General features: G+C 43.2%; 1 protein-coding gene across 1 annotated transcript in view; it reads right to left on the bottom strand.

Moving 5' to 3' along the window:
* The window catches only part of AGPS (alkylglycerone phosphate synthase), a 605,536-nt gene that overhangs the window by 343,147 nt on the left and 247,660 nt on the right, over window positions 1–14,729 (bottom strand). Inside the window, exon 8 of the mRNA XM_069225421.1 lies at window positions 12,813–12,893. Within this exon, the coding sequence (XP_069081522.1) occupies window positions 12,813–12,893 (81 nt within the window). The remainder of the gene's footprint in view (window positions 1–12,812; window positions 12,894–14,729) is intronic.

Genomic DNA, 14,729 nt, shown 5'->3' with positions numbered 1-14,729 from the left:
AAGTAATTGCTAATGCTCCTACTGGCACTTACTGGCGGGTGTTCAGCATTCCACAACATACCTCTCTGGCCCATATAAGATTAGAATTTGGGCTGCGGAGGCAGAACCTTTCCAGTTTTCGTGCCTACTTAAAAACCTGCTACAAACTTAAAAAAGAGCCAGGAGACACGCTAAGTAATGTTTTGTGGAGAGCCATATCTGAAACAGGTAATGCCCGGGCACATAAATATTTAAATTTGCCTCTAAATACAGTGCAAACTGAGCAACTTTGGGCTGTAATCCTCACCCAAGCTGCTTTTGCTAGAGTAATAATTCAGCAGCGAAGAAGCTCTCTTCCCTCACTGCCAAAGCAACAGTGACTTAAAGATCACACTCTTGGATGGCAATTGACCCATGCGGTCTCCTGAAGCCACAACCGTACTTAGGAGAACCGTTTGGGTTGAGGACAAAGCTCAAGTTGCTGAGATAACAACTGGGCAATTTAATACTTTCTGTAACTCCCCTGCCTGGTTGAGACAAACCACTGTGACCTCATGCCGATTGTGCCACTACATAAGAGAGGACATCAGCCACATTGTTGGCACATGCCCTGTATTGATAACAGAGAGAAAAAGACCTTTGAAATCCCACTATCTAAAGAAAGGAACCCGCACATGCCGACAGGAAGTGATGATCTGTCTTCAAGGAGAGGACCTTGGGCTCTGTGGGAAATGTTTGAAATATATGTCACTGGCAGAAAGAAAGCTGGCTAAGTAAAATCTGCAGTGACAGGACACAACGCTTACGGTCCACAATCCGATTGTATTTTACCAACTTTAACCTAGCACCTTGTAACCTGCTATTGCATTTAGAGCTTTAACTCTCTTGAGACCCTAAAACCAGGGATACAATTCTCATCAACAATGCTCTCTGAATGCACTTTGTCCTCTTTAATCCAGTACTGTAACCTGCTAATGCACTAAGCATTTAAACTTAGTGAGCCTTTAAGATCATGGATGAAACTGGTATGAACAATGCACTATGAGTGCGCCTTGCTCACTTTAGCTTAGCACTATAACTTGCTAATGCCCTAAGCACCTTCATTTGGTGAATCTTTAAGATCATGGCTATAACCGTATCGACTATGCTCTTGAATTGCACTTCATCCACTTTAAGCTAGCGCTGTACCCTGCTAATGCACAAACGACTCATACTTAGAAAGCTTTTAAGATCATGGACGCAATCATTATCGACAACGCTCTTTTTGAACTGGTTTCCTCTAGCCTTGTATTGTAATGTAATGTACCTGCTAAAGCAATGCACTAAGCATGCATACTCAGTCAGCCTTTAAGATCATGGGTGCAATTGTTATCGACAACACTCTTTTGATTACACTTTTTTATTCTAGCTTAGTATTGTAATGTGATGTAGAACGGAATAAAATAACTTGTGGTAACTGCCATAGATGTAGACATGGTCACCGGATTTGAGGAGTTAAAAACGTAAGGGCAGTTGGATTTGAACTGTGGTCTTAACTAATGAAGTGTTTCACTTTACGTGTTTTTAATTGTAAAATGTATTTAACTGAACAATAAATTTGTCATTCATTCATTCAACCTTAGATATACGGCCAGAAATTAACAGAGGGATTTTAAAAGTGAATTGTTTGGGGCATGCCAAAAATACGTATACATAGCTTTTCTGAATAAACTTCAGTTCAAAGAATAACCTTATATTAACAAGGGAAGTATGCAAACCCATCTGACTTGAAGCATAATTTCAGGGCCGTAAGAAGCAGTGCATTTCATGCACATGAACCAGTAGCATCATCCAATATGTACAAAATTAAACACAGGATGTAAGTTTTATCAATAATTTTTAACATTAATGTTTTAATTGTTCAATTGAGACTTCAGGGACACAAAGGTCATCAAGGAGTGTGACGTCAAGTGTGTTTTAGATTTAGCTAACGTCTACATGGACAACCCAAAGCAAACTCAACTCCCTCCCCAAAAGGTGGGTCCACTTCCATGTAACATTCCCATAAGAGATCTTCCCACCATAAGGTGAGGAAACAGAAGGAAGATGTATCGATCGGAAATCGTTCTACCCAGAGCTATCCCGATTTTTAATTAGCTTGCTTTATGGTGCACTTGAGAAACACTTTTGTTTAGACCTGGCAGAGAATCCACTACGACCTCTTGATTCCTAAGAGAACCTGCTAACTTAGGGGCCATATAAGACTTTCTATTAGCCTGCCCATGGAGTAGGCTGTCAAATACTGTTGCTCACCATACCAAAAAGGCCCTCTGTTAATTGGCCTGATTGAGCAAATATCTCAGTGATCAACTTGGCTTTCTTCTATGTGGAAGGTAAAGGGGGCTGCTGTTTTCAGAAAAAACATCCTAAGGAATTATACATTTCTTAATGACCTTCTTGGAAATCCCCCTCTGGTATGTATGAAAACTGCTTGCATTTTACAAATCTTCCACTAAGGCCACATCTGAGTTGTTGGATTAATCATTTTTCTCAGTTCTAGGGCATGGTTCAGAGAATTTAAGATCACCAGCGTCCAAATAGTCCAAAGCCGCAATCATAGTAAATCTTTGGGTAGTTGAGCCTTGTTTGCGGATGTCTTCATCTGAATGAAACTGAACCACTCTGTTCCCAAATGTACTTAATATAAGATCTGCAACAGAAATCAGATGATGTCAAGGACCTGCTATTGCTGCCATCAGACAGACACTATAGCATCACAGCCCGCGCTCTACATAGTGCTGATGCATCTAGACCAGGTAGCCTAGAAAGCGGATAGTGATGAAACTGCTTCAAACACAAAACCACTAAAAATTGCGTGGTCAGCAAATGTGTCAATGACGCTTGCAGGGATACTTAAGGAGCTTCCCCACTTCTAACAGCTTCTAGGGGTTTGCAAGATGTCACAAACAGCTACAACACATCAGCTTGCTGTGCTACAACAATTAACTTTGTGATGCTGCATCACCGACATTGGCTTGAAGTCAGATACCTCTATCAGTATAATAGCTGTGTAATCTGATTTTCTATGGGAAAGGAAGAACAATGCAGAAGAATTTTTAATTTCTTCTTAATTTGAATTGTGAGACTGTTCTCCTTGACAGAGACAAACACAGGGAAAACTCTGGCACCACCAGAACAATGAGCATGATTCTGAATTTCTCTTCGAGCACTAAAATGGCAAAAATGGTTTTGCCTCCTCCATCAATTCATTTGGGTACGGAGATCACAGGCCTTTGTGTCGGGTTGAGACCCAGACACCGCATGTGGGCAGTTCCGGACAATGTCTCTTACAGGGCTCACATGGCGGCTGGTGACATTTGAAAGTGGTGGGGCATAAAAGTACTGGATGAGTGACCAGTCATGAGTGAGCCCGACTATCATAAAGGGGATGGTGGGGGGAGTCTCCCTTGAAATTTTTTTGAAAAAAGAATAGACAAATGGTGCATTTTTAAGTAAAGAGAAAGGACGAAGGTTAAAAAAGCAATTATGAAAGTGAAGTTATGACATCCATAAATAAAATTCATATGATAAGGATGTAGGTAGCTGCTTATACACTATAACCACAGAACGTTATAACGGATGTTGAGACAAGAGAGTCAGTAATTAAATTGCATTGCAACATCAAAATCCCACAAAACATACTGGCAGTGGTTCTTTACAGGAAGATGTGACCTGGACATGGCAACAATGCATGTCACTTTCTGCGTCAATAAAGCAGCCTCTGTGTTGACACAAATCAGGACAGCATAGCTCAGCAAGGAGTAATGAAATCGCCCTATGACATACGGTGAAACCACAGCAAAGAAGATATTTCAAAGGCACCCAGACTGGCTGACAGACCTTTTAGTGCCAGTTGTTGCCCATCAACAATCACGCACGTAGCGCCTATAACGGCCAAGGTGCACGTAAATTAGGGGGCATAACAATTCAATAGGAAGGCCAAAGGCTGCAGCGCTTTCAGGGGCGGAGCTAATGCTTCATGCAGCAAGTGGGCCTCCTGAGCTTGCAGCGACGATGCTTGGTAGATTTGGACATTTTGAACAGGTCACCCGGTGGAATTTTTGGGCATAAAGCTGAGGCAGGTCTCGGAGTGTGTCAAAATTACACACAGCCCGCATTGCCTTTATGCAGTTCCTCAAAAAAAGTAGTACATCAAATAAATAACTCATGGCGCAGGGGGCACGGCAGCAACATTTACATGGAAATCCAGCCTCGCAGGTTGATGACTACAAATAAACGGGGCTCAGAAACAACTAAAATCCACTGGGATAGCCTAGAATTGAGGATAAATGGCATGCTGTAGGATAATTCGCAACAACCACGCCCCGGCTCCTACAGGCACTAGGCACGCTCATAAAAAACCTTCAAAAGAAAGCAAAGGCGGCACCGGCCTTGAAGAGCCAGGGAAAGGTTCCTTCCAGTTGTTTCTGTGCTAGGTGCTGCGCTGCACTGGAGCAGTCATTTATACATTCACTCCAACCAATTCATAAGCAAACAGCTTAATAATATGTGTAATATTTTTGTCCAAGCTGTATTACAGTATGGAAACCAGAACCAATGCTTATTTTCGGGGCCTATAAAGTTAACAGTCCATCGGGCCTTGGTGCTAGACAGGCCTCACACATACAAGCTGCAGAGAACCACCAGACGTTCCCTGCTGCCAGTGCCGGGTGAGTATATTGATTAACCATTCACTCGCTATAATGTGCAGAATTTTCATTTATTTAAAAAATAAATGTAAGACAACGTTTCTTTCACCACTCCTACCAAGGCAGGTTTCAAGGCGCACTCGTGTAGCTGCAATGGCCGACATTGGTTACCACCAGTGCCGCTAACCCTGCTCCTTCCCTTCAAGGGGGACATGAAACAGCGCTCCACGGTCATAGCAGGGTTCAAACCTGGAACCCGGAGGATTCAGCTTTAGTGAGTATTTCATGTGTTTTTTTTTTTTAACACTTTTGCTGTCTCACAGCACACGTGATGAATCTGAAAGGGCACAGCGGGACAAGTCTGTATTCTATTTAGCAGAGGAAATTACAAGGAGGAAAAGTGAAAACCCTACACTTGGCATCGCTGGAGAACAACAAAAACATACTGTTAATGACAATCTACTAACCAAACCTACACAAAGCACGCATTCAGCTGTGGGCCCTTTGGTCTCCTTCTGACCTAACTTCTAGAGTTTGCTGTGTGTCACGACACTGGTTGTGGAAAGGAACTTCTGAGCGCGCGTGGGCAGTTAACCCTTTCTGCTAAATAATTAAGACTCCGGTTAAACGTGTCTCGTCCCCATTCCATCGAAGCGCCGCTTAACTTTAGGAAGCAGATGATAACATTTGCGAGGCGTGTACTTGGGGATTTAGCGAAGTCCTCTAATGCCTACTCAATTCCCTGCTTTATGCACATAATTTAAATGCAACTCACACATGCTTTGAAGCGTCCCCTTAGCCACATGCCGGTGTGTTTTGGCACTGTGTATTTTCCACTGCCAACTCAACTGTTAAACTTGCTTACCTGAAGTGCTGAGGAATCTCAAATGCAAGCAACAAGCTTTTCGTGCCACACCGCGCTGTCTCACCCTGTAGCAGAGACAAGTCTAGCAGAGGCCCTGCCTTGTAACCAAAATACTGCACCTCTAAGCCAATCCAGATGCTGCTCCTGCTGCTACAGCGCACCTGGACTGGCCAGGGCAGGCAATCTCTACGCTCATACGGACACTGGGGACTGCGGCTTTGAGTCACCCTGGCTCTCTGTTGCACAGGTGGAGAGACTGAGAGCATGCCTTGAGTGCGCATGTCAGGATGGCTAGGGAAAGGCAGTTGTCCAATCCGACATGCGCACATGGGCCCAGGTGCGCTTGCTGATGAGTGTCTAATGACTGAAGATACTTAAGCCCGACCTCCCTCAGTGCACTGGCTTAGGACCCGCCTCAGACACTCATGATTATTCATGCAACCGGCTCATGGTGAAGGCTGACGGCCGCAGGCACAATTAAATTAATTAAAAACACTAAAATGATAGTAGTTTGTTGCTCAGAGGAGGGGCTAAAATATGAGTGGGGCAACGCCCCAAGGGAGGCACCACCCCTGTTTGAAACTACAGGTCTTAGGCAACAACAACTTTCTGTGACTAAACTAGTTACAAAAATACAGGAAACGAGCAGAAGGAGCAGGTTGCAGGGTCTCAGGGAAAAAAAAGAACCAATGTCACCAGTGCAGACAGTGCCTTTACAGTAAACACAGTATCTATCATTCCAGGTGGCAAAACGGCCAATGGAGCCACCTGAATGCACCCAGCACGACTTCTGGCACTGATAAAAGCTCTGAGCTCCACCATTTTTTATTTTATTTTAGATCTGGCTTGACAGTGGAGCGCTGATGCTAGGCCTTATGTGATCAATTTATCAATACTGAGAAGGGCTTTGGTTCAGTCAGCATGTAGAGTCACTTAACTCTAGCATCTAAAGGAGCAAAAGATATGTGCTTCCATACAAATGAATGATTGTATTGATCTTTATGCCTTTCTGGACAGCTTATGCTCAATATAGAATGACAGAATTGTTTATAGTGATAAGCCAATAATGCCAACCTAATATGCCATAGGCCTGATCTGATTTTTATGAAAAGTTACGGCAAAGACATTCGGTCTGACTTATTCACTGTGAAAACCTCATGTTACAGATGCATATTAGGGTGGTTTGTTATTGCACTGTAGTAAAGACCTATACAATGTATTTTAACATGGAATCTCACACATTATTCAGAGTCAAGATAAACTAATGGTTGATAGTGCACTCTACAAATCTGCTTAACATAATGAATAACATTATTCCATGTCAGCAAGACCTAGCAGTGGTTTGACAGGAACTGAGCAGGGGGCTTGGGTTGGGGAAAGAGGGCGTGGCCAGCAGCTGATGGGGTGAGAAGATTTCCCAGGTGCTCCTTGATGGCTGCCCAGAGCAGAAAGCATCTTCCATTCAGAAAACTGTCCTTTTTGATATTGCATAAAAGCTAATGAGTCCATAAACTACGTGAGGCACATTGGGCCCCAGAGGAAGTGATATGGCAGAACACATTGGCCAAATCACACCCTTGAGACTTGCCACTACAGCATTCAGGAAGGCAGCACCAAGGAGACTCTGACAAGTGTCCCCACGTGACTTGTGGCCCGGAGCCCAAGAGTACAACCGTCCCACATATGGACGTGCAGAACCTGCTATCGCTGCGGTGTAGGTGGGAGACCCACACCATCTGAAAGGTAAGATCCAGTGCCTCTAGTTGACACAGTAGAGAGGTGAATCCAGCATCGTTCCTGATGGCCCCTAGCAAGGGACACTACTACAAGACAGCAGTGGGCTGCCACGCGGCCTGAAAGCTTTTATTGAGGATGGATTTGATGCTATAGGCAGAAGAGATTGTCCTGGCTTCCTGCAGACGATGGTGGAAGGGGTGGAATGATACAGACTTACAGGCTGCATGGGCTCTGACATGGACTATGCTCCTAATAGAAAAAAGACACGCCAGGGGTCTGTCAAGAATCCTAAGCTTAACTCCACCATCAACTGTATGTGACTTTTAGAAAGAATGCCCCGAGATAATGGAATAAACTAAACCCTTGGAGATTTGAGGGGAATCTCACGCCCAAGTCTGGACACAATGGTTGGATGGGACAGAAGGTGAATGAGGTGAGAAGAGTCTGACTAATGTTCTTTTTCTCTTGCAATAGCAGGCTGGCTTTGTGCACTGAACTGCATTTTACTTTAGTGTGGTGCTTGAAGTAGTAAGAAGGTGTCCATAGTGAGAACAAGGAAGATGGTGAAAACATAACCTGCAACCAATAAAAAAAAACAGATCAACCGAAGGTCTGAGAACTATCCAAGGGCCCTATTTAGCACACCAACCAAGACACATATTGAAGGAGGAAGGAGATGATGGGCTGCCACAAAGGAAGCACCTGAAAATAAGATTGAGTCAGTGGCGGTGGACATTGGTCTGCCGGACAAGGCTAACAGAAACAACAGGACAGAGTAAAAATAAAGAAGGCATACTGGGCGATTTGAAGCAGTACTCTGACAGGTGACAGGAATAAGTGAAAGATCTAACCAAGCGTGTTGGCTTACTAGGATACAGGGCAGAAGGTTCAGTCTGATACTGATGCAACAATATAATGGGTGCTTGGACAGATCTGACATGGTTGCCCTTGTTGTAGAGTGACTGGAACAGCAAGCTGTACCACAGGGACTGTCCAACCTATACATGGAAAGAAAAAGGGGTGGGGTAACTGCATGTCACCTGGAGTAGCCCCAATGCCAGTTGTAGCATGCCTTTTGAATGACATGTTTGCAGTGCAACTGCAATACTCTACCTTTCTGGCACTCCAATGCAGGAGGAGAGCCTTGGGAGAGCACTTCATGCTCTTGTTCTTTGTGTGCCTTAAAGAACTGATGAACAGCAAACCACTGTTCTTTGACAACCCTAAAAAACCCTAGGATTGAGCTGAGCAGTATGCCACTGGTTGAGAAGGTCAGGCCTCATCAGGAGAACAATAACCCAAAAGAAGTTAAAAAACAGCAAGACCCAGGACAACAGGAAGGCTAACCCCGAACCAAGCATGAATGGAGATGGAAGCTGCGATATAAATTGTAGGCACACAATTTAACAGAAGGTCGACTGGAAAAACCCTCTGACTCAAAGGAGAACTCAAAGAGTCAAAGGAATAGAACTCTGAAAATTAAAATATTATAAAGAGGGATGTCGACGAGAGGGGCATCAACCATCATCAACCTTTTTGATGTAGGAAACATGTTTCTTACAATAGGCAGGAACCCACTGCTCCTCTCGCTGCCTTGGGGGTGGGGGTGTTTTTCAGGGCAATTTCAGGTGGGTCTGTTATTAGTCTAGGATACTGGGTTAAAGAAACGTCATTACACTGCTAATGCTAAGCTTGGCAGTACTAACAAAATATAACTGGTCACAAAAGGTGGAGGAGAGGAGCATTTTAAAGGTGACAAATCAGAGAGCTTTAGTTTCCACTCATGGCTTATTTAAACAAATACTCAATACTGATATGGATAGTGTGAGGATTGAATAATGCTACCAAGCAACATACATTTTACAGAGTTCGAGCTGGGATGCTCATATGCTCTTACAGGAGACACATGTAAATCCTAAAGTATTAAATTGAAAAAAGAAATGAGGGGCCTACTACTTTGATTTAGGTGGTGGCCAGGGTACCTATCATTGCTCCAAGACACAAATAGATCACAATGGGTGATATATCTATAGGTTTAATAATGCCTTATGTGATTTACTAATGATAAGAATACTTGCATCAAAAATTGATCATTCCTTGTCTGTTCCTATGGAAAACCCTGCTCACTTACTGACGTATGTTGGAAGGAGATTACAACAGTGTTAAGCACTCCCCTTTGCCCACCTCACCAGTGGTACCATTTTAAGGACTATCATGGGGCACTTCCGACATGTCTGCAGAACGGATGGTTATAAAGGGACACTGAAATAGGGCAGAGTATGGAATTCAAAAGACATTTGGCCCTGAGAAGTGATCCTTGGAAAACGTGTTTTTGCACCCCCATGAGTTGACTATAGATATAAACCAAATAAATTAGATCCACTGGATAAGATTTACAGCTCTGAACCCATTGGTCACCTATGCTATATACCTTTTTAGGACCCTATAAGACCATAACATTTCACAATTACCATTACACTGGGGTGTTTGTAAAACAGTGACCCTCCATTCTGAAAACTCCAAGCTGAAGCATTACGGGACTCAGTCTTTAAACACAAAATAGAGGAAAAGACCAGGCACCATTTTAAGGACTATCATGGGGCACTTCCGACATGTCTGCAGAACGGATGGTTATAAAGGGACACTGAAGTAGGGCAGAATATGGAATTCAAAAGACATTTGGCCCGGAGAAGTGATCCTTGGAAAACGTGTTTTTGCACCCCCATGAGTTGACTATAGATATAAACCATGGAGCTGGGCAAAGATGCCTAACTATTAAAAATGATTTGATGGCCAGACTACAAACACTATTGGGGTAAAAGTATGTAGCAATGGAGACAGGACTATTGGCCTAACTAATTAAATCTGAACAAAAAGAACGCAGATAACAAATGTCCTTGACAGCACAGGTTTAGAGATGAACACACAACTGAACATGAATCAGGTGTTCTTCAAATATTATTCAAAACTGAATACCAAAAGAGGGGCAGAGAGCACTTTTACGAGCGCATTATAGCCTAGGTCACTCATAATCCAAAGGGTGGGAGATCCTGCCTGACATATTTTAAATAAAGCCTTAAAAAAGCAATGACTGATTTTATGAAAGGGGGGACACCTACAGGTGATGGACTAGAAAACATAATTTTATGACTAACTAAGATGTTGTACCACTTAAGATTCATGATGTGTATGTACAGAGATCTGCACCAGGAGGGGGAACTTTCAGTTACAGCAATGGAGGCCTTGATAGTATCCGTCTTCAAACCTCGGTGAGACACAAGCAAAATAACTTTCCACAGTTGGCTTTCAATGTTCAACACTGGATAGAAAATTCTTAATAAAGTCAGTGCAAACTGTACACTTAAGGTGGTGCCAACCTTCACCCACCGAAATGAATGTGGATTTGTACCAAGACCACCACAACTCCCCAAATATCAGATACCTTTTCCATAAGGTGAAGGTGATGCCATTTCAGCCACAAACCTGGTAGTACTTGTTGTGGGTGCAAAGAAGGCTTTTGAACAGTCAATAGGGAATGCGTTGTCAGAATGCTACCAAGAATGTGGTTAGGAAACACAACAGAGAAATAGATTTTCTGCTATATACTATGCTGACTGCAAGGGCCCAGACTGGCCAAGGGACTTCCAATTAATTTCACATCGGAAGAGGAACCCTATGTGGGTGTCGCTATTCTCACTGATTTTGGCCGTGGGAGCATTGTGAATAGCGTGTGTGTTTGGTGGGGGGGAAACATATGCATCTTAAGAACAGGGAGACTCGTATGTTTGCCATACGAGGACGAAAGTTTATTGTATGGAAGCAAGCTTCTCTAATGACTACCTTATGAGCTACTGGTAGCTCACCACCCACCTATAGGTAGCTGTTCAGTGTGCCCTGCAGCCTAATAAAGTAGAAGCTTTAGCTTGGTTAAACTGCTATATGCCCATTAAATCTGAAACATGTATTCAAGAAGAAAATGTATGCATTTTCAAAACTCAGATTCCAAAACATATTTAAAGCTGATACTTTAATGATCAATCTTGCAGCGTTGGGGAGACTTAATACGAATTGTGTTACCTTGGTACCGTCAGCATTGTAGTTCTGGCTGTTATGTAGAAACATTCCAAATTGCCAAGGACTTTTTACATTACTGCTGGTAACCTTGCACTGCAGTGATATCTAATGAATTCTTTTGTTATGTGGTCGCTATTAGAACACTAGTAATATTAGTACCACAGGATGATTTTAATTGAACATAAGTAGCCCCTATTACTGAAAAGATTGGAGACCCCCGTATTACAGTGATGCCAATATAGGATCACACTAAACCATAGACAGTTTGGACTACTTTTAGGCTTAAATATGAAATGTTATAAATCCTACATATTCCCTATACGATGTGTAGAAATGGCCATGAAGAGAACTAGGCCCATGCATTAAAACAATGGCTTAAAGGAGTTCTACATAGGGCCGTGGCTGAGGGAACAGTACTTGGTCAGAGAATGCAGAGAGAAAGGCAATGCATCTGACATCCTAGCACTGAAGTAGCTGGTACAATCATTTATGAGAGACTCTCATCCTCATTTTCAGATACTGCCCTAAGTTTCAAATTGAAAGAGAATTAGAATTGATAGCGAGTCAACACAGCTCCCCCTCCCATTCTACTAATTGACCGGGCCCCACAGGAAGGGGTCCCCAGGGCTGAAATCAGTCCCGGGGAGGCAGCTTGGCCTCCTCCCGTATTAGTTATTGTATGGCCCCAGGAGATGGGGTCCCAGCGCCATAATAGGGCCAGGGAGGGAGAGCTGCATGGCCCTCTCCCAGGTTGCCTAATATGTGGGTGAGCCACCCTCACCAATTATGGCCGAAGGCCGTGAGAGGTGGGTGCATTATAGGGGGTTTGGTGCCGGGCTAGCCAGAGGCCGTGTGTGGCGCTGGGTTAGGTGTATTGGGGATTGGCCACTGCGCACGGCCAAAGGCTGTGCGTGACACAGGTTAGGGTGTCTACGGGGCGTTGGCCACAGGGCCTGGCCTGAGGCTGATGCATTCCCACAAACGAGGGGAGTGGGGAAATGGAGATCACCTGAAATACCTGCCCCAACCCAGTCAGTCATTCAGAGCAGGAGAACATATAATGTATGTTGTCAGAAGATAACTTGGTAAACAGCCTCTGTAATGTGCAAATAGCACACCAAATTGCAAAATCCAAAAGTAACCCAGTGGGAGGACTGCACTTTTTGTTTTTTAACACATTGCTCAAACAATTTCCTGTGTTACTGTTACCTATTACACAACTAAAATGTACTCAATACACAGGTCTCTGAAGAATGACAAGCCAGAGTGCCCTGTCAAGATGTCAGCCGCAAGCGTAATTAGTTAAGTTAGGCACGTAATACCATCACATCTGGTAGATGAATAAAAACTGTTGACTCCGGAAAAAAAGCTGTGTGAAATGCACATGGTGATTTGATATGCAGATGTGGCAAACATTTTCAGAAATGTACAGGTTTTTGAAAACGCTATTTAGAACACAGTATAGGTACCTGTTTCTCTAAATCTTGACCAATAATCCCAGATTCCACGTGAGCAGTTAAATTTTTGTCATCTATCCACAGTATCCGATTCTGTTTGAAAAAAATTGATGTCAGAAAAATCAAAGTAAAAAAACACAAAAAAATAAAGCAGCTCTTTAAAAATACATCAAACAAACGGAACGTGCAAGAAAATCCATTACAGAGCCAACTAAGGGCTACTTCGAAGGAATGTCGCTGACTAGATAAGCACTTCAATTTTAACATATAGCTCGGTTCAAACCATTTTCTTATTTCATGCTGAAATACATAAAAATCAATAACAAAAAAACGAAAACGTTTACACTCGATAAAATAATAAAATGGCAACCATAAGTATTGTTTTGTATTGTAATAGTATTTATATAGTGCTTACTACCCCTGACGAGGTGTCGAAACGCTTTTCAGCGAGTAGCATGCTACTCTGGAACCCAAAAGGAATTAGTGGTAGATTAGTATAGGGATATAGGAGTACAGTTTTGAGCCGTGGATATGTGAGTGTTAGTTGGATTGACTGGGGTAAAGGAGGGGTGGAGGAGGGAAGACTCCAGAAGCGTTAATTGGGAGTTTATGGTAATAGCATTTAGGCTTGGGATGAGTAAAGGGGGTGATGGAGGAGGGAAGAGTATGTGGAAAGGGTTAGGGAGATCACAGTAGCAGGATGGGTTTTGGATGAGTTAAAGGTGAGATAAATGAGGGAGAACTTAGTAGGGCTGTTTGGGAGATCATGGTAGTAAAGTGAGGTTTGGGTGATTTAGATGTGGAAGAGGAGGGAAGAGCTTAGGCAGGGTTATTTAGGAGATGAAAGTAGTAGAATGGATTTGGGTTGAGTCAGAGTGGGAATGAAGGATAGATTGACAGAGACAAGACATATGGTGACTACACAGAACCCTTTAGAACTAAAACATTTGTTGCAAGATTTTGCAATGAAAGGGATGAAGATTGAAAATGTCACTTACCCAGTGTACATCTGTTCGTGGCATCAGTCGCAGTAGATTCGCATGTTCTGCAATAGCTCGCCATCTGGTGTTGGGCCGGAGTGTTACAAGTTGTTTTTCTTCGAAGAAGTCTTTCGAGTCACGGGACCGAGTGACTCCTCCTTTTGTCTCCATTGCGCATAGGCGTCGACTCCATCTTCGATTGTTTTTCCCCCGCAGAGGGTGAGGTAGGAGTTGAATTGTAGTAATAGTGCCCATGCAATGGAGTGACTAAGTATGCACCTATTTAAGGTTGAGATGATACATATATAAATAATTGAAGGTAACTTCCAAACTGCTACAGGCTCCCGGGGAGGCGGGTGGGCACATGCGAATCTACTGCGACTGATGCCACGAACAGATGTACACTGGGTAAGTGACATTTTCAGTTCGATGGCATCTGTCGCTGTAGATACGCATGTTCTGCATAGACTAGTAAGCAGTTATTTCCCCCAAAGCGGTGGATCAGCCTGTAGGAGTGGAAGTAGTCTGAAATAATGTCCTTAATACGGCTTGACCTACTGTGGCTTGTTGTGCGGATAACACGTCTACACAGTAGTGCTTGGTGAATGTGTGAGGCGTAGACCATGTGGCTGCCTTACATATTTCTTGCATTGGGATGTTTCCTAGAAAGGCCATGGTAGCACCTTTCTTTCTGGTTGAGTGTGCCCTTGGTGTAATGGGCAGCTGTCGTTTAGCTTTAAGGTAGCAGATTTGGATGCATTTAACTATCCATCTGGCTATACCTTGTTTTGAAATTGGGTTTCCTGCGTGAGGTTTTTGAAATGCAATAAAGAGTTGTTTAGTCTTTCTGATGTTTTTTGTTCTGTCAATGTAATACATTAATGCTCTTTTGACATCTAATGTATGTAGTGCCCTTTCAGCTACGGTATCTGGCTGTGGAAAGAACACT

The sequence above is a fragment of the Pleurodeles waltl genome, chromosome 3_1 (assembly GCF_031143425.1).
Source record: "Pleurodeles waltl isolate 20211129_DDA chromosome 3_1, aPleWal1.hap1.20221129, whole genome shotgun sequence".
NCBI lineage: Eukaryota > Metazoa > Chordata > Amphibia > Caudata > Salamandridae > Pleurodeles > Pleurodeles waltl.
The sequence above is the reverse complement of the archived record's forward strand: the minus strand, read 5'-3'. Positions and strand labels throughout refer to the sequence as shown.